Below are 22,297 nucleotides of genomic sequence, written 5' to 3'. Positions count from 1 at the left end.
TGGCAGGCAGGGCCTTGCCTGGTGCCCGCCCTGCCCCTTGCCTACAGCTCTCTGCCCCCACAGGTACCGCTGCCACACCACACACAACATTCCTGCGAAGGCCACAGGAGGTGCACAGAGCTCCAAGTGCTTGAGTACAGGACTACAGGAGGATGGCCAGGGTACATCCCCGGGCAGAAAGCCATCCCAGGCAGGGCTTCCCAGCTCAGATGGCCCACGAAGCGGCACAGAGGCCGGCAGCACTGCATGCCCTGCCGTACCCAGGCCCACCATCCCAGGGAAGACCTGGAGTGGTGGCGCGCAGGCAGGGCCTTGCCTCTGCCCCTGGCCTACAGCTCTCTGTCCTGCACACGCTGCCTCACCACACTCTGAAACTCGTTGCTGGTGGCCCCCAGCCAGCTGCCCAGGCATGCGTGCAGAGCTGCCACAATGGGCTGCCGTGCCGTGGGGGCTGCCATGTGGGGACCAGCCCTCCTCTGCTTCAGCTCCTCTGCACTCAGCTGCCCGTGGGCTGAGGGCTGCCCTCGATGCTCCGTGCAACGCGAGCGGGAAGGACCGCGCTCACTCAGCCTTTCTCCTCAGCTTCTCTTGCAGGCGGGCAGGCAGGAGTTTCCAGTGTTGGTGCCAGTGGCCAAAGCAGACAGCCTCAGCCACCCTTGCTGCCTCGCTTAAGGCGGGCAGGGTTGCTGACAGCTGCACCCCGGCATGCAGCAGCAGCTTCTGGGATCTGTAAGCTACCTGCTCTGCCAGCAGCAGCCTCTTCCACATCTTCTCCAAGAGGCAGAGCACGTGCCATGGGCATTAGAGGCAGCAGACTCCCAGTCCTTGCCCCGAGACCTCCGGGAACCTTGCATGTCCAGGACGGGACAGCAAGGCCTGAGAGCCAGGGTCCAGCCCTGGAAGTCTCAGCTGTTCTCAGGCCTCGCCATGCCAGACCGCCTCGCCATGCCAGACCCAGACAAAACTGCGTGGTGTCCCTGAGCTGTGCTGCAGCCGCAAGCTCAAGCGTCCGAGTGCAGCTGGCAGTTCCAGGGTGCATGGCGCCCTGAGACCACCAGCAAGGACGGCCCAGGTGCTGTCCACCAAGGCTGGGAAGGTCCACGCAGCTTGGGGAGATGCTCAGGAGGGCAGCAGAGACACTCGTGCTGCCACTACACCATCTTCCAGAGCAGCTCAGAAGGGCCCAGAAGGGCAGGCAGGCGGCAAAGAGCAAGACAAGGAGCCCCTGCCTGCATTAGTGCCTGAAGATGTAGGCGACTTAGATTCTCCCAAGGCTGCACACTCTCCAGAGGAGGCCGATCATGTAGCGCTGTTCCCAAGAGTGTGTGAGGGGGGAAAAAGAGACATAACTGCCACCACCATGCCTGAAGCCTTCAAACAAGCTCTGGGAGCAGCACTGAGACTGCAAGATCTCAGAGGGGTCAACCAGGAGGCCTATGGATGTTCTCCAGTACACCCAGCAATCTGGAGAATTCGGAATGAGGCGAGGAGGGAGCAGATGTTGTCCACCTGGAACATCTCCTGGCCAAGCAACGAGAGCATGCTCAGGCTGCTGAGACCCCAAGCAGCACATGACAGTGCCAGTGCTACCAACAGTGCTCAGAGTATGCTGGAGACCTGCACCACAACATCGATGGTGGAGGGCCCCATTCCTGCACCAGGAGAGTTCATATCCGGAGATGCTGGAGTGCAGGATGAACAGCATGATTCGGAAGAGATTGCTGAGACAGAATCTGCAGGACAGTCATCTGGTGACCTGCAGAGTGCATGTCTTGCCCAGTCTGATGAGGCACACACAGTGTGTTCACCATCTCTTCTGGGCGCTGGTCCTGGGCCTGCAGAACACCTTGAGCCTCTGCCTGCATCAGTGCTGGAAGATGCAGAAAGCTCAGATTCTTCTGAGGCTGCACGCTCTGCAGAGAATGCTGATGCAGCATCTATCCTTGTCAGTGTCCGAGGGAGAAGAAGCAGCTATGCCTGTGCTGGAATTGTCCAAACAAGCTATGGGAGAACCATCAAGACTGCAAGATCCCAGAGAGCTCTACAGGGAGACCTATGGATATTCTCCAATTTTCCAGCAATTCGTAGAATTCGGGATGAGGCGAGGAAGGAGCAGATGTTGTCCAGCTGGAACATCTCTTGGCCAAGCAACGAGAGCATGCTCAGGCTGCTGAGACCCCAAGCAGCACATGACAGTGCCAGTGCTACCGACACTGTTCAGAGAAGGGGGGTTAAATGTTACAGTTGTTATGAAGAATTTCTTGGGCTTGGTTACAGAGGTTGCCCTGATTTGTTGGACTTGTTCATCATCAGTTGAAGTGGTTACAAAGTACATGGAGGATACAACTCCTTGTATAAAAGTTGAATCAAACATGGAGCCATACAAGAAACAAACATAAGAGTTGCAACAGCACACGAAAAAGGATACGTTTCTCCCGTGGGCAATTTGTTTAGCAACTTTTTCATTATCATTCCATTTTTAGACAACAATTAGAGTCATTCAATTTGCCACAGACACCACCTGTGACTCTTCAGGAGTGGTGACACGAACGTTCCATAATGAATAAAAATTAGAAAGTGAAAAGAGACAACTGTACATTTGGCAATAACCATACCTTTAACAATAGCCAATAATATTAAATCAGTAAGTAAAACAAATAGAGCTATTTGTGTCAGCTGCTTTCCCCACCCAGGAACTGCCAGTGTAAGCCAAGATCCAGATGGGAATTCTTCAGTAGAGGTTGTGGTGTTTATGAACACCCATACAATATTACACTTCAGTGAATTCATCAAAAGCGTATCTAGTCCAATTTGACAATATGTGGACTTGCCATGTAATGTTTTCTAAGATGATTTAGTATCACGAGAACTCTCCACTTGAACATTTCCAAAGCAATTCAAATGCTGAGAGATATAAATCTTAGTTTGGCAAGTTCAAGTATTGCTACAGTCTACAGAATTTTTCACAGGATAGTGTGTGCAGGATAGTCCACAGTATAAACCATCAAGAGGAGTAATCCCAAAAACATACACATCTCTTATCAAAACTTAGACACTTTCCAACAACCATGTTTTGGATGGAACTCCTGGACTCGTGTGACACTGAAAAGCATCAGTGCAAAAGGCTTTACAATAGATTTCTTTTGTGCCCACATCTAACAGATATTAGATGGGCCTCTTGATTCATTTCCCAGTTTGTTAGGAATTTGGAAACACTGTGGAGGAGTCACATGCAAATCATAATCAGTTTGAAAAAAAGGGGTGAAAGAAGGGGTCAAAAGAAATGGTATCACTGTGCAGGGAGTACCAGTAAGCCAGGATGACCTGTAAGAACTCTGAACCCAGTTGTGAAATTTAACAGATCCAAGGACTGATATCAATCACCACCCACACTCACAACAATGCAAAACACAATATGATTGCAACCAAAGAAATGTAATTAAGAGGTATATTCAGTATTCTAGCACGATCAAATCTTCAGTATTTCTGTCACAAAACACAAACGGTTAAAATCAGCCTTAAAATTAGCCTTTCTGTCAAGTGCCCACGGGGATCTTCTGTAAAATAAAACAAGAACCAACTTGCCCTTTTTGGGCTTTGTAAATATGGTTAAAAAATGAGGGAACAATTGAGGAAGTGTTGATTTCATATTACTTTTTTCAGGGTGTCTTTAGCCTTCCAAGGATATTTGGTAAGGGATTCTGTTAAGGTTAGGGAACTGGCCTCACGTTACCTGAGTCAATCGCACAGGCTGGCCAGGGAGATAAGAGTGTTTCCCTGGCTTATCAGCCTCTGGATCATGACTCACAGGGGTAACTGGCAACAGTGGTGAGGCCTTTAGACACAAGGTGTTAAATGGAGGATCTGGTTTCCCTTTGTGGTAAGCTTTCTAATGCATCCACCCTTCACTGCCCCCACCCCGGTCACTTGGGAGGGGTGAAGACATCAGTTTTTTATTGGATAGCTGCTCAGGTTTTGCTTTCCAGGTCTTGAGCTTTTGTTCTGGCCACCACTTAACTAATTTCTCTAACCTGACAGTGGGTAATCCATTCATCAGATCTCACAGGACACCCTTTTGCCAGCCCAGTGTCCAGAGACAATTACATTTATGATCAATATTCCACCTATCTGTTTTTACTGACAATGAAACCCTTCCAGTCCCACTGAGCTTTGGGCTAGGTGGCCTGGGGGCAAGGCTGACCACTGCAAGTCTTACTTCCCTTGGCTCAAATTTACTGGCGGAAGAAATCACTGACCCATATTTTCTTCCATAGTTGATTAACTCTTGGACAGCCTTCTTCCACGCCCATACGTCCCCTGACTGCAGATGGTTAGATGTTACAGTTCCTTCTAACGCTGCCCGGGTTCTCTCTCCCTGACACATAGCTTGTATCTTTCCTTGCAGTTGTATGCCTATGGGTTTCAATGACTCTGGAAGCCCCCTAATTAAAGCAGTCATTCTCTCAGGATCAACAGGCATCATCATAGGTGATTCGTGGTGTGGCTGCAGCTTTCTATCATACATCATTTGGAGACAAGCAGCCTTTTGAACGCTCTCTACTAACTGGTCGACTGTTCCAGTAATAGCAAGAGGGTATCCCTTTTCTAAAGGATTGAGACCACCTGCCCAATAGGCAGCCCTCTGTGTTAAGGACCAGGGAGCACCATTGTTGCCAGTAGTTAAAAATACTCCTGGTCCCCAGTAACCTTCCGCTTCCTTTTCCATTAGCTGTATCTGGTCTCCACCAGTGAGACTAACCCTCCATACATACTCATTTTCTGACTCCTTTGGAGAGCGGCTGAAATCTTTTTTCAATTTTGCTAGTTCAGTGGCTGAGAAGGGAATTCCTTTAACATTCATTTGAGGATCTAGATCCTCCCTGTTATTGAATGCATATTCGGTTTTTATCAAAGGGTGCATCTGGGCTGGAGAGGCCTCTAATTTGTCTAGCCTTGCCTTCATTTCTTTCAATCCTTCTAGAGGGTAGATTTTTTCTTGAGGCAAACTATGGGCGACAGTATCGCTATTTTCTTTATACCTTAACTGCTCCTTCAGAACCCCTAGTAAGGGAGCTGCATCATGCTTTTCATTTTCTAATGAAACAGGCCAGAAGGGTAATCCATACCGTATGACATGGTGAAAAAAACCTCAAAACTGACGGGTTTGACTGAGATGGGCAGCCACTGCTTTGGGAGAGACTGGCAGATGATAATTGCTTGTGAATCATTTGTTTTGTAAGTATATATACGTATGCATGTATTATTAGCACTGCTGTAATTTCTCTCTTATTTTTCTGCCTTAGTAAACAGTTTTTATCTCAACCAAATCATTTTTTTTCTGATTCTCTCCCCCATCCCATCTTTTCAAATAAGTGAATTTCCAGATTTGGACTTAAAATTTGCTGTCATACAAGCACTAACATTTTTGTTGTATTATGTAGATGTATGAGCAAACAATTCTCAAAAAATTACTGCCATGTCTACTTTGCTGCCAAATTTATATCTTCATATAAATATTTACATTTTATAGACATTTCCATTATTCCACATATTATGCTATTATATATTTACATTTATATACAATTACTATTTACATTTTATAGAAGACAAAAATCCAGTGACACTATTTCCCACTTCCTATATAGTCCAGTGACAATATATTTCCTATTAATAGAAAAAATGCCAATATAGGCATCTGAAACTATTGCAGGTTTCAAATGAAATAAGTTTTTAAGTAATATATCTGAACAAATTTCCAGGAGAAAAAAAAAAACAGCCTTTTTTTCCAAAACACAAGAGAGTGTGCTGGCAGGATTTTAACTACCAGCCATGGTGGTCTCAATTTATACACTGAATAAGATTTTCACTCTAGTGCCATGGCTATTCAGGAGACGTGTGTATGCTTAACGGGGCTGGCTGGCTGCACTCCACCATGCTGCTCTTTCACTCTCCCTTCTTAAAGGAACAGGGATGAAAATACAATGAAGGAGAGCTTCAGTTGAGATAAGGACAGGGAGATCTCTCACCAAGGACCATCGTGTGCAAAACAGACTCAAGTTAGGGGACGAATGTAAGTTTCTGTCTGTTAATAGCAGACTAGAGCACTGAGGAACTAGAAGCAAACTAAAAACATTTTCCCATTCACTCATTCTCTTCCAAGTCGTCCCCTTAAGTGGAGCAGGGAACTGGGGCTATGGTCGGTCCCTAAAGCTCTGATGTTGCACCACACAGGGTCCCTCTCACGGCAGCCATCTTTTCTAAACCAATCCCTCACGGGCTTCTGACAGACTGCAGCTCTTCAAGCGCTACTCTAAAGTGGCTCCGTACCCCGGAGTCCATCCTGTAGAAACTGCCCCACGGGCAGCACTTCCCCAGAGCTTCAACACCACACTCTCCTCTTCAAGAGCAGCAGCTGGCCCAGCCCTCCTGCCCCACCGCGGCCCTTCTCCATGGCCGCAGCTCCGGCCCGGGGCTGCTCCTGTGGGCACAACATGGCTGCGGCCTCCTGCAGGCCGCGCCTACCATGGGCTGCTTCATGGCTGCAATGGAGATCTGCTCCGTGTGGTGCCCACGGTCTGTAGGGGCCGGCCTGTCATATGTCTCCTGCTTTCCTCTTCCCTTGAAACAGAGGGTGAGGTATCTAAATGGACTGTTCATACCCTTGTTTGTCTTCCTCAGCGATTGCCACTTCCTACAGCTTCTTCACGTGGTCCCTCTGCACTCTGACCACAGCACAACTCCCTGAGATGAGGCCACCCCAAATACCCTTCAAACAACATCTGGTCAACCACATCCTCTCTTGGGAGGTGCTTCTGGGTTAAAATCTACTATGTGCTAAAGGCATACTGTTTCTCCAGCCCACGGCGGTCACAACACGTAGCACGTCTTCATGCTGTGTAGCTTTCAGCAGAGTTGCTGTGTCCCTGTGGCCACGCTGCAAGCACTGCTGAAGGCTGCACACTGTCTTTCCTTGCTGCCCTCATTTGCCTGGTTGTCTGTCTCTTCACCAGCTGATTGCTGAATGAGGGTTTGAGACCCACTAGTACCATCTGTGGATAAAAGGTGTAGTCTCTTCCAGCCAGCCAGGAGCAAGCTATCACCCAGAGCAGCCACGAGGATTCTCCAAAGAAGCCTGGGAACAGCTACAACAATTGCTGTGGCTCTGTGTGTTGCTCCCAGTCTTAATAATCAGGCTTAATGATCTTCTTAAAATACAGTGTTTGCAGTCCCTCTGATATGAGTCAATGTTTAAGAAGGGCAAAAAGGGCTGCTTACTGCAAAACAAATACTCGCACAGAAAGATTAGGCATTTGTTTAGCAAGCTTAATTAAAAAGCTCTACTTGGTGCCTTTTTGAGGATCTAAACTCCTTGATAAAGAAATAACCCGTTTTTCCAGTTATAGCTTCCTTTTCTTTGTAAGTGGTGAGTAGTTTCAAAGATCAAAAGGCCAATTCTCATACGCCATCTTAATTTGAAAGATATTTTAACATTCTGATAAGCACAGTTTTGGAATGCTTCATTTTGTTTGCCTCACTAGTCAATGTGCAAACTTAGGGTAATTAAACAAAGTGATATTTCACAGTCAGTCTTTGCATTTAGACTGTGAATGTGTAAGTTTAAATAGGAAAATCTACATACTCTCGGGAGAGCGGCTCGGCGAGGAGGACGTGGCATTAGAGGCAGCAGACTCCCAGTACTTGCCCCGAGACCTCAGCACACACCGCAGATGTTGTCCAGTTGCAACACACGGTGGGCAAACTCTGTGAGCGTGCCCAGGCCCAGTGCTGCCAACACTGCTCAGGGAAACCTGGGCGTACGCTCCGCGACATCGAGGGCTGAGGCTCAGATTCCTGCCTCTGGTGGTTCCCGAAGGCCAATGCAGCACCTTTTTTCTGGAGAGCATGCGAGGGAGAAGAAGAAGAAACGGCTACCACCATGCCTGAATTCTCCAACCAGTCTCTGGGAGAAGAACAGAGGTTGCAAGATCCCAGAGAGGTCTACGGGGAGGCATATGGATATCCTCCAGTTCACCCAGCAATCCAGAGAATCCGGGATGAGGCGAAGAAGGACCAGATGCTGCCACACTGGAACATCTCCTGGCCAAATAGCATGAGCGTGCCCCCGCTGCTAAGGCCCCAAGCAACAGAAGACAGTGCCAGTGCAGCTGACAGTGCTCAGGGCACGCTGAGCGTCTGCAGTGTGACATCGAGGGCTGAGGGCCAGTTTTCTGCTTCTGATGATTCCTCAGCCAGAGGTGTTATAGTCCAGGACTCGCAGCTAGAGTTGGAAGAGGCTGCAGAGATAGAAACGGCAGGACAGTCATCTGGCACCCTGCAAGTTGCATCTCTTGCCCCATCTGATGAGGTACGCACTGTGTGTTCACCATCTCTTCTGGATGCTGAGCCAGGGCCTGCAGGGCACCTTGAGCCTTTACCTGCCTCAGTGCTGGAAGATGCAGAAAGCTCAGATTCTTCCGAGGCTGCAAGCTCTGCAGAGGAGACTGATGCAGTATCGCTCCCCTTGCCAATGTCCGAGGGAGGAGAAAGAGAAGAATCAGCTATAGCCATGCCTGAATCCTCCGGACAAGGTCTGGGAGAAGCACGGAGACTGCCAGATCCCAGCGAGATCAACAGGGAGCCCTCTGGGTACTCTCCTATGATCCCAGCAATGCGGAGAATTCGTGAGGAGGACAGAAACGAGCAGATGTTGTCACACTGGAATATTTCCTGGCCAAGGAATGTGAGAATCCCCAGGCAGCGAAGGCTCCAGGCAAGAGGTGACGCATTCAATAATGTTGGCGCTCGTCAGGGCATGCCAGGTATCTGGCCCACGACATCCCGGGCTGGTAACTGGTTTCTTGACTCTGGTGACTCCAGAAAGTGGACTGTTAGACTGCCAGTTATACTGGAAGAGTCCAGTGATGATAGCGACAGTGCTGCCAGCACTGCTGAGGGCACGCTGGATGCCAGAGACAATGCAGTGAGAGATGAGGGCATGCACCCGCCCTCCTGTCCTTGCCCTTCAACACTGGAGAATGTGGAGGAAGACTGGGGATGTGACTCTGAGGAAGATGCTGCATCAGAGGCAGTCAGCATCACATCCAGCACATCCGATGAGCCATCTGGTGAGGTGGAGGCCATTTCTTCAGCTTCATCTGTAGCTGCAGATCCCATGACTGAGGAGCATGTGTCAGCATGTGAGGGAGCAGAAGATGTGGGCCCTCAGCATGAGGTGAGCAAGGTCAGCACCAGGCATGAATTGGAGGCAGAGGCAGGAGTGGTGCCTGGAGTGTGCGCTGTGGGGAGATGCCTGGAGATGCTGTCTCCTTTCCAACCAGCTCCATGCATTAGGGTGGACAGCCTCTCTGTTATTCCTGCCTTGCCTTCAATCAAAGGGCCTGGAAAGGGGATCCCTCCCCTGGACCCCTGGCACCCACACCATCACCAGCCAGTGGCATACAGGTGTGTGGTTTTGTTCTCTTCACACAGGTTTCTGCAGAGGCTGAAGAACGTGCACAGAGCTCCGTGTGCTTCAGACATGCACCGGAGGATGGCCCAGGTACATCCCCAGACAGAAAACAATCCCAGGGAGGGACCTGTCAAGCTCAGATGGCCCACCAAGTGGCATGGAGGCTGACAGCGTTCCATGCGCTGCCATATCCAGGCCAGTCCTCCCAGGGAAATTCCATGGTGGTGGGTGGCACGGCCAGACACCTACCTAGAGGAGACCAGGAGTGTCCCAGCTGGATCAGGGCTCCTCAGGTGTCTCACTGCAAAGGCTTGGGTATTCCCTACATTGACATCATCATTCCCCCTTATGAGGATATCATCAGTATACAGATAAATCCGGACACCGTGGTCCAACGTGAGCTTCTCCAGCTTCTGTGCCTATGCTCCGAGCGCCAGAGTGGGCGAGTGTCTGTACCCCTGGGGTAATCAGGTGACTGTGCATTGCACTCCCTCCAAGTAAATGCAAAATTGATTGTCCTCCACCTTCTTCAAGGGGACCATAAAACAGCTGTCTTAGGCATCAATGGCAGTCAGAAAGGGATGAGCCTGTTCCTGTAGGGCAGTAATCAATTCTGAAACATTTGGGGCAGCTTTTGCTGAAGGGGCAGTCTTGGCCTCCAGATGCCTGTAGTCCACTGTAAGGATCGTGTCTGAGCCATACAGTGTGGGCACGCCCATGCTTCTCGTGCTCCAAGCAGCAGATGACGGGGCCAGTGCTGCCGACACTGCTTGGGGCATGCTGGACCTCTGCAACATGACATCGAGGGTGGATGGCCACTTCCCTGCATCTTGTGCTTCCCAAAGCCAGGATATTAGAATTAAGTACACACAGTAAGAGACCATTGACAGTGCTGCCAGCGATGCCAGCACTGATCACGGCATGCTGGATATGGATACCAGGAACACTGCAGTGATGGCTGAGAGCACGCCCACACTCTCCTGTTTTTGCCCTGATACTGTGGAGGGTGTGGAAGAAGAATGGGAAGACAGCCATGAGGAAGAAGCTGCTGAGGCAGCCAGTGTGCCACCAAGCATTTCTGGTTCTTCATATGGTGAGATGAAGACCATGCCTTCAGCTTCCCCTGTGGCTGCAGGACCCAGACCTGAGGGACATTCATCTGCATGCAAAGGAGCAGAAAGTACAGTCAATTTCAAGCACAAGGTGAGGGAAGTCCATGTGGTCAGGACCAAGTGTGAAATGAAGGCAAAGACAGGAGCTGTACTGGAGTGTGCACTGTGGGGAGATGCCTGGTACTGTCTTCTTTCCATCCAGCTCCATGCAGAAAGATGGACATCCATAACCCCCGGCTTACCTTCATGTGAGGGGCATGATTGACAAACCAGGAGAAGATAACCTGGAACTTGGAGTATTGCTGGCAAGGAACCTACAGGGCTGGTTTTGCTCTCCCCTCACAGGTTTCCGCAGAGGCCAGAGGAGGTGCACAGAACTCCAGTCGTATCAGAGAGACATCAGAAGATGTCCCAGATATGTCCCCAAATGGAGAGCCTGCTGAGCCTGATCAGCCTTGTGAGCAGCTCGGAGGCTGGCAGCACTCCATGCGCACCATTCTGCTGTGCCCAGGACAGCTTTCCCTCCCAGGGAAAAGCTGTGCTAGGGGAGCACGCAGGTCCTTGCCTGGTGCCCACCCTGCCCCTTGCCTATTGCTATCTGTCTCCCATAGCAACCGCTGCCAGACCACATGCTGCCAAGGTTTCTGCAGAGGACAGAGGACCTGCACAGAGCCCCAGGTGCTTCAGAGAGGCACCGGAGGATGGCCTAGGGACGTCCCCAGACAGAAAGCCATCCCAGGGAGGGCCTGCCCAGCTCAAATGTCCCACCAACTGGCACGGAGGCCAGCAGCGGTGTGCGCCCTGCCATATGCAGGCTCATTTTCCCAGGGAAAACCTGTGTACAGTGCAGGCAGGGCCTCGCCTCTGCCCCTTGCCTACAGCTCTCTGTCCCCCACAGGTACCACTGCCGCACCACACACAGCGGCTCGCCGCCGGATGCCAGCTGTCATCAGGAGTGGGCTCCCTGCTCTGTGCAGGGTTTGCACCTGCAGCTGCATCGGGGGACAGCGAGAGGAGAGGCACGAAGCTGCAAACACCAGGCAGCTCCCAGGGATGACAAACTCAGTCCTGTAGATGTAAAATTCTGATTCAGTGTTGTCTTTATTCTCTCCTGGTTGAGTGCTGGGCTCAGAGCACGGGGCAATGGATCCGTGTGTCGGTGGTGGCAGCAAGTGCAGAGAGCGAGGGCGTGCAAGCCATCCCAGGGAGGGCCTACCCAGCTCAGACGGCCACGAAGCAGCACGGAGGCCGGCAGCACTGCGTGCCCCGCCGTATCCAGGCCCACCGTCCCAGGGAGAGCCTGCAGCGGCCCCTGCCTGCAGCGCTCCGTGCCCCACACGCTGCCGCGACGTGCCGCCAGTGGCCCGCCGTCATCAGGACGACGCCGAGCCCCGGGCAGCCGGCTGCCCAGGCGGGCGCGGAGGGCTGCCGCAGTGCGCTGCGGAACCCGCCGGGGCTCTGTGACGCGGGCCGGCGTCGCGCCCCAAGGCCATTGTGACGCGGGGCCGCCGCGAGGGGCCGGAGTCCCCCGGAGAGAGTGCCGCTCACTCTCGGGAGAGCGGCTCCGCGAGGAGGACGCGGCTCCCCCGGGTGCGTGCGACCGAGCGTCTGCGCGAGGACGCGGCGATGAGCGAGGAGCGGGAGAAGAAGGACGACCGCCAGCCCGACGCGGGGCTGCCACGCGTGCGCGACCGCCGACAGGTGCGGGCCGGGGAGGGAGGCGCTCGGGCTCGGCCGGGCCGCCGGCGGCCGTCGAAGTCGCCGCCGCGGGGGACGCCGGCCGCGCCTTCGCCGCCTCCATCCCGGTTCTCCTTCTCCCCGCAGGTGGTGCCGCCGGGCGGCCGGAGCCCGGGCTCGTCCCTCCGCGGCGTCCGTCTGCCGCCGCTGCCCGGCCCGGAGAGCGCGCGGGCCTCCGGGAGCCGCCGCGCACAGGTAGGGAGCCCGAGGGAGGCGGGGCCGGACGTCTTCCCGCGCCGCGTGGGGACCGCCCTGTGCCGGTGCGGCTGTGGGGAGCGGGGCGGCAGCCGCCCGCGGGCTGAGCGCTGCCCTCGGTGCTGCGTGCGGCGCGAGCGGCGAGGACCGCGCTCACTCGGCCTTTCTCCTCGGCTTCTCTTGCAGGCGGGCGGGCGGCAGTTCCTGGAGTCGGCGACCGGCGGCGGTGCCAGTGGCCAAAGCAGACAGCCTCAGCCACCCTTGCTGCCTCGCTTAAGGCGGGCGGGGCTGCCGGCAGCAGCACCCAGGCGTGCAGCAGCAGCTTCTGGGGTCTGCAAGCTGCCTGCTCTGCCAGCGGCAGCCTCTTCCACAGCATCTCCAAGTGGCAGAGCACGTGCCGTGGGCATCAGGGGCAGCAGACTCCCAGTCCTTGCCCCGAGACCTCCGGGAACCTTGCATGTCCAGGACGGGACAGCAGGGGCTGAGAGCCGGGGTCCAGCCCTGGAAGTCCCCTCAACTGTTCTCGTGCCTCGGCATGCCAGACCCATTAGAGGCAGCAGACTCCCAGTACTTGCCCCGAGACCTCAGCACACACCGCAGATGTTGTCCAGTTGCAACACACGGTGGGCAAACTCTGTGAGCGTGCCCAGGCCCAGTGCTGCCAACACTGCTCAGGGAAACCTGGGCGTACGCTCCGCGACATCGAGGGCTGAGGCTCAGATTCCTGCCTCTGGTGGTTCCCGAACCAGGGATGCTGGAGTGCAGGTTGAGCTGCAAGAATTAGAAGAGACTGCTGAGAGGGAATCCGCAGGATGTTCACCTGGCAAACTGCGGAGCGCATCTCTTGCCTCACCTGATGAGGCAGGCAGCATGCCTTCGGCTTCTCTTCTGGCTGCAGACCCTGGGCCTGGAGGACACCTTGAGGCTTTGGCTGTAACAGGTCCTGAAGATGGGGAACACTCAACTTCTTCCAAGGCTGAATACTTTCCAGAGGAGGCCAATGCAGCACCTTTTTTCTGGAGAGCATGCGAGGGAGAAGAAGAAGAAACGGCTAGCACCATGCCTGAATTCTCCAACCAGTCTCTGGGAGAAGAACAGAGGTTGCAAGATCCCAGAGAGGTCTACGGGGAGGCATATGGATATCCTCCAGTTCACCCAGCAATCCAGAGAATCCGGGATGAGGCAAAGAAGGACCAGATGCTGTCCAACTGGAACATCTCCTGGCCAAATAGCATGAGCGTGCCCCCGCTGCTAAGGCCCCAAGCAACAGAAGACAGTGCCAGTGCAGCTGACAGTGCTCAGGACACGCTGAGCGTCTGCAGTGTGACATCGAGGGCTGAGGGCCAGTTTTCTGCTTCTGATGATTCCTCAGCCAGAGGTGTTATAGTCCAGGACTCGCAGCTAGAGTTGGAAGAGGCTGCAGAGATAGAAACGGCAGGACAGTCATCTGGCACCCTGCAAGTTGCATCTCTTGCCCCATCTGATGAGGTACGCACTGTGTGTTCACCATCTCTTCTGGATGCTGAGCCAGGGCCTGCAGGGCACCTTGAGCCTTTACCTGCCTCAGTGCTGGAAGATGCAGAAAGCTCAGATTCTTCCGAGGCTGCAAGCTCTGCAGAGGAGACTGATGCAGTATCGCTCCCCTTGCCAATGTCCGAGGGAGGAGAAAGAGAAGAATCAGTTATGGCCATGCCTGAATCCTCCGGACAAGGTCTGGGAGAAGCACGGAGACTGCCAGATCCCAGCGAGATCAACAGGGAGCCCTCTGGGTACTCTCCTATGATCCCAGCAATGCGGAGAATTCGTGAGGAGGACAGAAACGAGCAGATGTTGTCACACTGGAATATTTCCTGGCCAAGGAATGTGAGAAGCCCCAGGCAGCGAAGGCTCCAGGCAAGAGGTGACACATTCAATAATGTTGGCGCTCTTCAGGGCACGCCAGGTATCTGGCCCACGACATCACGGGATGGGTTTCTTGACTCTGGTGACTCCAGAAAGTGGACTGTTAGACTGCCAGTTATACTGGAAGAGTCCAGTGATGACAGCGACAGTGCTGCCAGCACTGCTGAGGGCACGCTGGATGCCAGAGACAATGCAGTGAGAGATGAGGGCATGCACCCGCCCTCCTGTCCTTGCCCTTCAACACTGGAGAATGTGGAGGAAGACTGGGGATGTGACTCTGAGGAAGATGCTGCATCAGAGGCAGTCAGCATCACATCCAGCACATCCGATGAGCCATCTGGTGAGGTGGAGGCCATTTCTTCAGCTTCATCTGTAGCTGCAGATCCCATGACTGAGGAGCATGTGTCAGCATGTGAGGGAGCAGAAGATGTGGGCCCTCAGCATGAGGTGAGCAAGGTCAGCACCAGGCATGAATTGGAGGCAGAGGCAGGAGTGGTGCCTGGAGTGTGCGCTGTGGGGAGATGCCTGGAGATGCTGTCTCCTTTCCAACCAGCTCCATGCATTAGGGTGGACAGCCCCTCTGTTATTCCTGCCTTGCCTTCAATCAAAGGGGCCTGGAAAGGGGATCCCTCCCCTGGACCCCTGGCACCCACACCATCAACAGCCAGTGGTATTACAGGTGTGTGGTTTTGTTCTCTTCACACAGGTTTCTGCAGAGGCTGAAGAACGTGCACAGAGCTCCGTGTGCTTCAGAGATGCACCGGAGGATGGCCCAGGTACGTCCCCAGACAGAAAACAATCCCAGGGAGGGACCTGTCAAGCTCAGATGGCCCACCAAGTGGCATGGAGGCTGACAGCGTTCCATGCGCTGCCATATCCAAGCCAGTCCTCCCAGGGAAATTCCATGGTGGTGGGTGGCAGGCAGGAGCTCGCCTCTGCCCCTTGCCTACAGCTCTCTGTCCCCCACAGGTACCACAGCCGCACCACACACAGCAGCTCGCCGCCGGATGCCAGCTGTCATCAGGAGTGTGCTCCGGGCTCTGCGCAGGGTTTGCACCTGCAGCTGCATCAGGGGACAGCGAGAGGAGAGGCACGAGGCTGTAAACACCAGGCAGCTCCCCAGAGATTGATTCCATCCTGTCAATGTAGAATTCTGATTCCATCATGTCAGTGAAGAATTTTGATTCCAACTTGTCAATGCAGAATTCTGATTCCATCTTGTCAACATAGAATTCTGATTAAATGCTATCTTTATTCTATCCTGCCTGAGTGCTGTCTCATCTGTGCACTCGTGCATGGTTGGTCTCTGAGTGCGACTACTGGGCTCAGAGCACGGGGCAATGGATCCATGTGTCGGTGGTGGCAGCAAGTGCAGAGAGCGTGGGCGTGCAAGGGAGAGTGATTTGTGACTTGCAAAGTGTGAGCTGGCTGAGCCGGTGTGTGTGTGAGGTGGGCTGTGATGATCGGGGTGAGGGGCTGTGAAAGGGGCAGCCCTGGTGGGAGAGCACCGGTGTGTCTGTAGGGGTGCGAGCACAGCCAGGCACCTACTGAGAGGAGACCAAAGTGTCCCGGCTGGCTCAGGGCTCCTCAGGTGTCTCACTGCGCAGGCTTGGGTATTCCCTACGTTGACATCATCATTCCCCCATATGAGGATGTCATCGGTATACAGACAAACCCAGACACCGTGGTCCAACGTGAGCTTCTCCAGCCTCCGTGCCAATGCTCCGAGCGCCAGAGTGGGCGAGTGTCTGTACCCCTGGGGTAATCGGGTGACTGTGCATTGCACTCCCTCCAAGTAAATGCAAATTGATTGTCCTCCACCTTCTTCAAGGGGACCATAAAACAGCTGTCTTAGGCATCAATGGCAGCCAGAAAGGGATGAGCCTGTTCCTGTAGGGCAGTAATCAATTCTGAAACATTTGGGGCAGCTTTTGCTGAAGGGGCAGTCTTGGCCTCCAGATGCCTGTAGTCCACTGTAAGGAACGTGTCTGAGCCACACAGTGTGGGCACGCCCAGGCTTCTCGTGCTCCAAGCAGCAGATGACGGGGCCAGTGCTGCCGACACTGCTTGGGGCATGCTGGACCTCTGCAACATGACATCGAGGGTGGATGGCCACTTCCCTGCATCTTGTGCTTCCCAAAGCCAGGATATTAGAATTAAGTACACACAGTAAGAGACCATTGACAGTGCTGCCAGCGATGCCAGCACTGATCACGGCATGCTGGATATGGATACCAGGAACACTGCAGTGATGGCTGAGAGCACGCCCACACTCTCCTGTTTTTGCCCTGATACTGTGGAGGGTGTGGAAGAAGAATGGGAAGACAGCCATGAGGAAGAAGCTGCTGAGGCAGCCAGTGTGCCACCAAGCATTTCTGGTTCTTCATATGGTGAGATGAAGACCATGCCTTCAGCTTCCCCTGTGGCTGCAGGACCCAGACCTGAGGGACATTCATCTGCATGCAAAGGAGCAGAAAGTACAGTCAATTTCAAGCACAAGGTGAGGGAAGTCCATGTGGTCAGGACCAAGTGTGAAATGAAGGCAAAGACAGGAGCTGTACTGGAGTGTGCACTGTGGGGAGATGCCTGGTACTGTCTTCTTTCCATCCAGCTCCATGCAGAAAGATGGACATCCATAACCCCCGGCTTACCTTCATGTGAGGGGCATGATTGACAAACCAGGAGAAGATAACCTGGAACTTGGAGTATTGCTGGCAAGGAACCTACAGGGCTGGTTTTGCTCTCCCCTCACAGGTTTCCGCAGAGGCCAGAGGAGGTGCACAGAACTCCAGTCGTATCAGAGAGACATCAGAAGATGTCCCAGATATGTCCCCAAATGGAGAGCCTGCTGAGCCTGATCAGCCTTGTGAGCAGCTCGGAGGCTGGCAGCACTCCATGCGCACCATTCTGCTGTGCCCAGGACAGCTTTCCCTCCCAGGGAAAAGCTGTGCTAGGGGAGCACGCAGGTCCTTGCCTGGTGCCCACCCTGCCCCTTGCCTATTGCTATCTGTCTCCCATAGCAACCGCTGCCAGACCACATGCTGCCAAGGTTTCTGCAGAGGACAGAGGACCTGCACAGAGCCCCAGGTGCTTCAGAGAGGCACCGGAGGATGGCCTAGGGACGTCCCCAGACAGAAAGCCATCCCAGGGAGGGCCTGCCCAGCTCAAATGTCCCACCAACTGGCACGGAGGCCAGCAGCGGTGTGCGCCCTGCCATATGCAGGCTCATTTTCCCAGGGAAAACCTGTGTACAGTGCAGGCAGGGCCTCGCCTCTGCCCCTTGCCTACAGCTCTCTGTCCCCCACAGGTACCACTGCCGCACCACACACAGCGGCTCGCCGCCGGATGCCAGCTGTCATCAGGAGTGGGCTCCCTGCTCTGTGCAGGGTTTGCACCTGCAGCTGCATCGGGGGACAGCGAGAGGAGAGGCACGAAGCTGCAAACACCAGGCAGCTCCCAGGGATGACAAACTCAGTCCTGTAGATGTAAAATTCTGATTCAGTGTTGTCTTTATTCTCTCCTGGTTGAGTGCTGGGCTCAGAGCACGGGGCAATGGATCCGTGTGTCGGTGGTGGCAGCAAGTGCAGAGAGCGAGGGCGTGCAAGCCATCCCAGGGAGGGCCTACCCAGCTCAGACGGCCACGAAGCAGCACGGAGGCCGGCAGCACTGCGTGCCCCGCCGTATCCAGGCCCACCGTCCCAGGGAGAGCCTGCAGCGGCCCCTGCCTGCAGCGCTCCGTGCCCCACACGCTGCCGCGACGTGCCGCCAGTGGCCCGCCGTCATCAGGACGACGCCGAGCCCCGGGCAGCCGGCTGCCCAGGCGGGCGCGGAGGGCTGCCGCAGTGCGCTGCGGAACCCGCCGGGGCTCTGTGACGCGGGCCGGCGTCGCGCCCCAAGGCCATTGTGACGCGGGGCCGCCGCGAGGGGCCGGAGTCCCCCGGAGAGAGTGCCGCTCACTCTCGGGAGAGCGGCTCCGCGAGGAGGACGCGGCTCCCCCGGGTGCGTGCGACCGAGCGTCTGCGCGAGGACGCGGCGATGAGCGAGGAGCGGGAGAAGAAGGACGACCGCCAGCCCGACGCGGGGCTGCCACGCGTGCGCGACCGCCGACAGGTGCGGGCCGGGGAGGGAGGCGCTCGGGCTCGGCCGGGCCGCCGGCGGCCGTCGAAGTCGCCGCCGCGGGGGACGCCGGCCGCGCCTTCGCCGCCTCCATCCCGGTTCTCCTTCTCCCCGCAGGTGGTGCCGCCGGGCGGCCGGAGCCCGGGCTCGTCCCTCCGCGGCGTCCGTCTGCCGCCGCTGCCCGGCCCGGAGAGCGCGCGGGCCTCCGGGAGCCGCCGCGCACAGGTAGGGAGCCCGAGGGAGGCGGGGCCGGACGTCTTCCCGCGCCGCGTGGGGACCGCCCTGTGCCGGTGCGGCTGTGGGGAGCGGGGCGGCAGCCGCCCGCGGGCTGAGCGCTGCCCTCGGTGCTGCGTGCGGCGCGAGCGGCGAGGACCGCGCTCACTCGGCCTTTCTCCTCGGCTTCTCTTGCAGGCGGGCGGGCGGCAGTTCCTGGAGTCGGCGACCGGCGGCGGTGCCAGTGGCCAAAGCAGACAGCCTCAGCCACCCTTGCTGCCTCGCTTAAGGCGGGCGGGGCTGCCGGCAGCAGCACCCAGGCGTGCAGCAGCAGCTTCTGGGGTCTGCAAGCTGCCTGCTCTGCCAGCGGCAGCCTCTTCCACAGCATCTCCAAGTGGCAGAGCACGTGCCGTGGGCATCAGGGGCAGCAGACTCCCAGTCCTTGCCCCGAGACCTCCGGGAACCTTGCATGTCCAGGACGGGACAGCAGGGGCTGAGAGCCGGGGTCCAGCCCTGGAAGTCCCCTCAACTGTTCTCGTGCCTCGGCATGCCAGACCCATTAGAGGCAGCAGACTCCCAGTACTTGCCCCGAGACCTCAGCACACACCGCAGATGTTGTCCAGTTGCAACACACGGTGGGCAAACTCTGTGAGCGTGCCCAGGCCCAGTGCTGCCAACACTGCTCAGGGAAACCTGGGCGTACGCTCCGCGACATCGAGGGCTGAGGCTCAGATTCCTGCCTCTGGTGGTTCCCGAACCAGGGATGCTGGAGTGCAGGTTGAGCTGCAAGAATTAGAAGAGACTGCTGAGAGGGAATCCGCAGGATGTTCACCTGGCAAACTGCGGAGCGCATCTCTTGCCTCACCTGATGAGGCAGGCAGCATGCCTTCGGCTTCTCTTCTGGCTGCAGACCCTGGGCCTGGAGGACACCTTGAGGCTTTGGCTGTAACAGGTCCTGAAGATGGGGAACACTCAACTTCTTCCAAGGCTGAATACTTTCCAGAGGAGGCCAATGCAGCACCTTTTTTCTGGAGAGCATGCGAGGGAGAAGAAGAAGAAACGGCTAGCACCATGCCTGAATTCTCCAACCAGTCTCTGGGAGAAGAACAGAGGTTGCAAGATCCCAGAGAGGTCTACGGGGAGGCATATGGATATCCTCCAGTTCACCCAGCAATCCAGAGAATCCGGGATGAGGCAAAGAAGGACCAGATGCTGTCCAACTGGAACATCTCCTGGCCAAATAGCATGAGCGTGCCCCCGCTGCTAAGGCCCCAAGCAACAGAAGACAGTGCCAGTGCAGCTGACAGTGCTCAGGACACGCTGAGCGTCTGCAGTGTGACATCGAGGGCTGAGGGCCAGTTTTCTGCTTCTGATGATTCCTCAGCCAGAGGTGTTATAGTCCAGGACTCGCAGCTAGAGTTGGAAGAGGCTGCAGAGATAGAAACGGCAGGACAGTCATCTGGCACCCTGCAAGTTGCATCTCTTGCCCCATCTGATGAGGTACGCACTGTGTGTTCACCATCTCTTCTGGATGCTGAGCCAGGGCCTGCAGGGCACCTTGAGCCTTTACCTGCCTCAGTGCTGGAAGATGCAGAAAGCTCAGATTCTTCCGAGGCTGCAAGCTCTGCAGAGGAGACTGATGCAGTATCGCTCCCCTTGCCAATGTCCGAGGGAGGAGAAAGAGAAGAATCAGTTATGGCCATGCCTGAATCCTCCGGACAAGGTCTGGGAGAAGCACGGAGACTGCCAGATCCCAGCGAGATCAACAGGGAGCCCTCTGGGTACTCTCCTATGATCCCAGCAATGCGGAGAATTCGTGAGGAGGACAGAAACGAGCAGATGTTGTCACACTGGAATATTTCCTGGCCAAGGAATGTGAGAAGCCCCAGGCAGCGAAGGCTCCAGGCAAGAGGTGACACATTCAATAATGTTGGCGCTCTTCAGGGCACGCCAGGTATCTGGCCCACGACATCACGGGATGGGTTTCTTGACTCTGGTGACTCCAGAAAGTGGACTGTTAGACTGCCAGTTATACTGGAAGAGTCCAGTGATGACAGCGACAGTGCTGCCAGCACTGCTGAGGGCACGCTGGATGCCAGAGACAATGCAGTGAGAGATGAGGGCATGCACCCGCCCTCCTGTCCTTGCCCTTCAACACTGGAGAATGTGGAGGAAGACTGGGGATGTGACTCTGAGGAAGATGCTGCATCAGAGGCAGTCAGCATCACATCCAGCACATCCGATGAGCCATCTGGTGAGGTGGAGGCCATTTCTTCAGCTTCATCTGTAGCTGCAGATCCCATGACTGAGGAGCATGTGTCAGCATGTGAGGGAGCAGAAGATGTGGGCCCTCAGCATGAGGTGAGCAAGGTCAGCACCAGGCATGAATTGGAGGCAGAGGCAGGAGTGGTGCCTGGAGTGTGCGCTGTGGGGAGATGCCTGGAGATGCTGTCTCCTTTCCAACCAGCTCCATGCATTAGGGTGGACAGCCCCTCTGTTATTCCTGCCTTGCCTTCAATCAAAGGGGCCTGGAAAGGGGATCCCTCCCCTGGACCCCTGGCACCCACACCATCAACAGCCAGTGGTATTACAGGTGTGTGGTTTTGTTCTCTTCACACAGGTTTCTGCAGAGGCTGAAGAACGTGCACAGAGCTCCGTGTGCTTCAGAGATGCACCGGAGGATGGCCCAGGTACGTCCCCAGACAGAAAACAATCCCAGGGAGGGACCTGTCAAGCTCAGATGGCCCACCAAGTGGCATGGAGGCTGACAGCGTTCCATGCGCTGCCATATCCAAGCCAGTCCTCCCAGGGAAATTCCATGGTGGTGGGTGGCAGGCAGGAGCTCGCCTCTGCCCCTTGCCTACAGCTCTCTGTCCCCCACAGGTACCACAGCCGCACCACACACAGCAGCTCGCCGCCGGATGCCAGCTGTCATCAGGAGTGTGCTCCGGGCTCTGCGCAGGGTTTGCACCTGCAGCTGCATCAGGGGACAGCGAGAGGAGAGGCACGAGGCTGTAAACACCAGGCAGCTCCCCAGAGATTGATTCCATCCTGTCAATGTAGAATTCTGATTCCATCATGTCAGTGAAGAATTTTGATTCCAACTTGTCAATGCAGAATTCTGATTCCATCTTGTCAACATAGAATTCTGATTAAATGCTATCTTTATTCTATCCTGCCTGAGTGCTGTCTCATCTGTGCACTCGTGCATGGTTGGTCTCTGAGTGCGACTACTGGGCTCAGAGCACGGGGCAATGGATCCATGTGTCGGTGGTGGCAGCAAGTGCAGAGAGCGTGGGCGTGCAAGGGAGAGTGATTTGTGACTTGCAAAGTGTGAGCTGGCTGAGCCGGTGTGTGTGTGAGGTGGGCTGTGATGATCGGGGTGAGGGGCTGTGAAAGGGGCAGCCCTGGTGGGAGAGCACCGGTGTGTCTGTAGGGGTGCGAGCACAGCCAGGCACCTACTGAGAGGAGACCAAAGTGTCCCGGCTGGCTCAGGGCTCCTCAGGTGTCTCACTGCGCAGGCTTGGGTATTCCCTACGTTGACATCATCATT

The 22,297-nt window shown here is 55.3% G+C and overlaps 2 protein-coding genes across 2 annotated transcripts; both read left to right on the top strand.

The window, feature by feature from the left end:
* Positions 1-12,207: 12,207 nt before the first annotated feature.
* On the top strand, positions 12,208-15,545 carry LOC149916775 (uncharacterized). The gene is made up of 4 exons (XM_090145874.1): positions 12,208-12,925; positions 13,067-14,862; positions 15,122-15,191; positions 15,385-15,545. Exons 1-4 carry the CDS (start codon positions 12,208-12,210, stop codon positions 15,543-15,545), a joined length of 2,745 nt encoding a protein of 914 aa, XP_090002000.1.
* Positions 15,546-18,450: 2,905 nt separating this feature from the next.
* On the top strand, positions 18,451-21,788 carry LOC149916774 (uncharacterized). Its single transcript, XM_090145873.1, has 4 exons — positions 18,451-19,168; positions 19,310-21,105; positions 21,365-21,434; positions 21,628-21,788. Exons 1-4 carry the CDS (start codon positions 18,451-18,453, stop codon positions 21,786-21,788), a joined length of 2,745 nt encoding a protein of 914 aa, XP_090001999.1.
* The last annotated feature ends 509 nt before the right edge of the window (positions 21,789-22,297 follow it).

The sequence above is a fragment of the Phasianus colchicus genome, chromosome 9 (genome assembly GCF_987193195.1).
Source record: "Phasianus colchicus chromosome 9, bPhaCol1.hap1.1, whole genome shotgun sequence".
Classification (NCBI taxonomy): domain Eukaryota; kingdom Metazoa; phylum Chordata; class Aves; order Galliformes; family Phasianidae; genus Phasianus; species Phasianus colchicus.
Note: the sequence above shows the minus strand (reverse complement) of the source record. Positions and strands in the feature narration are given on the sequence as shown.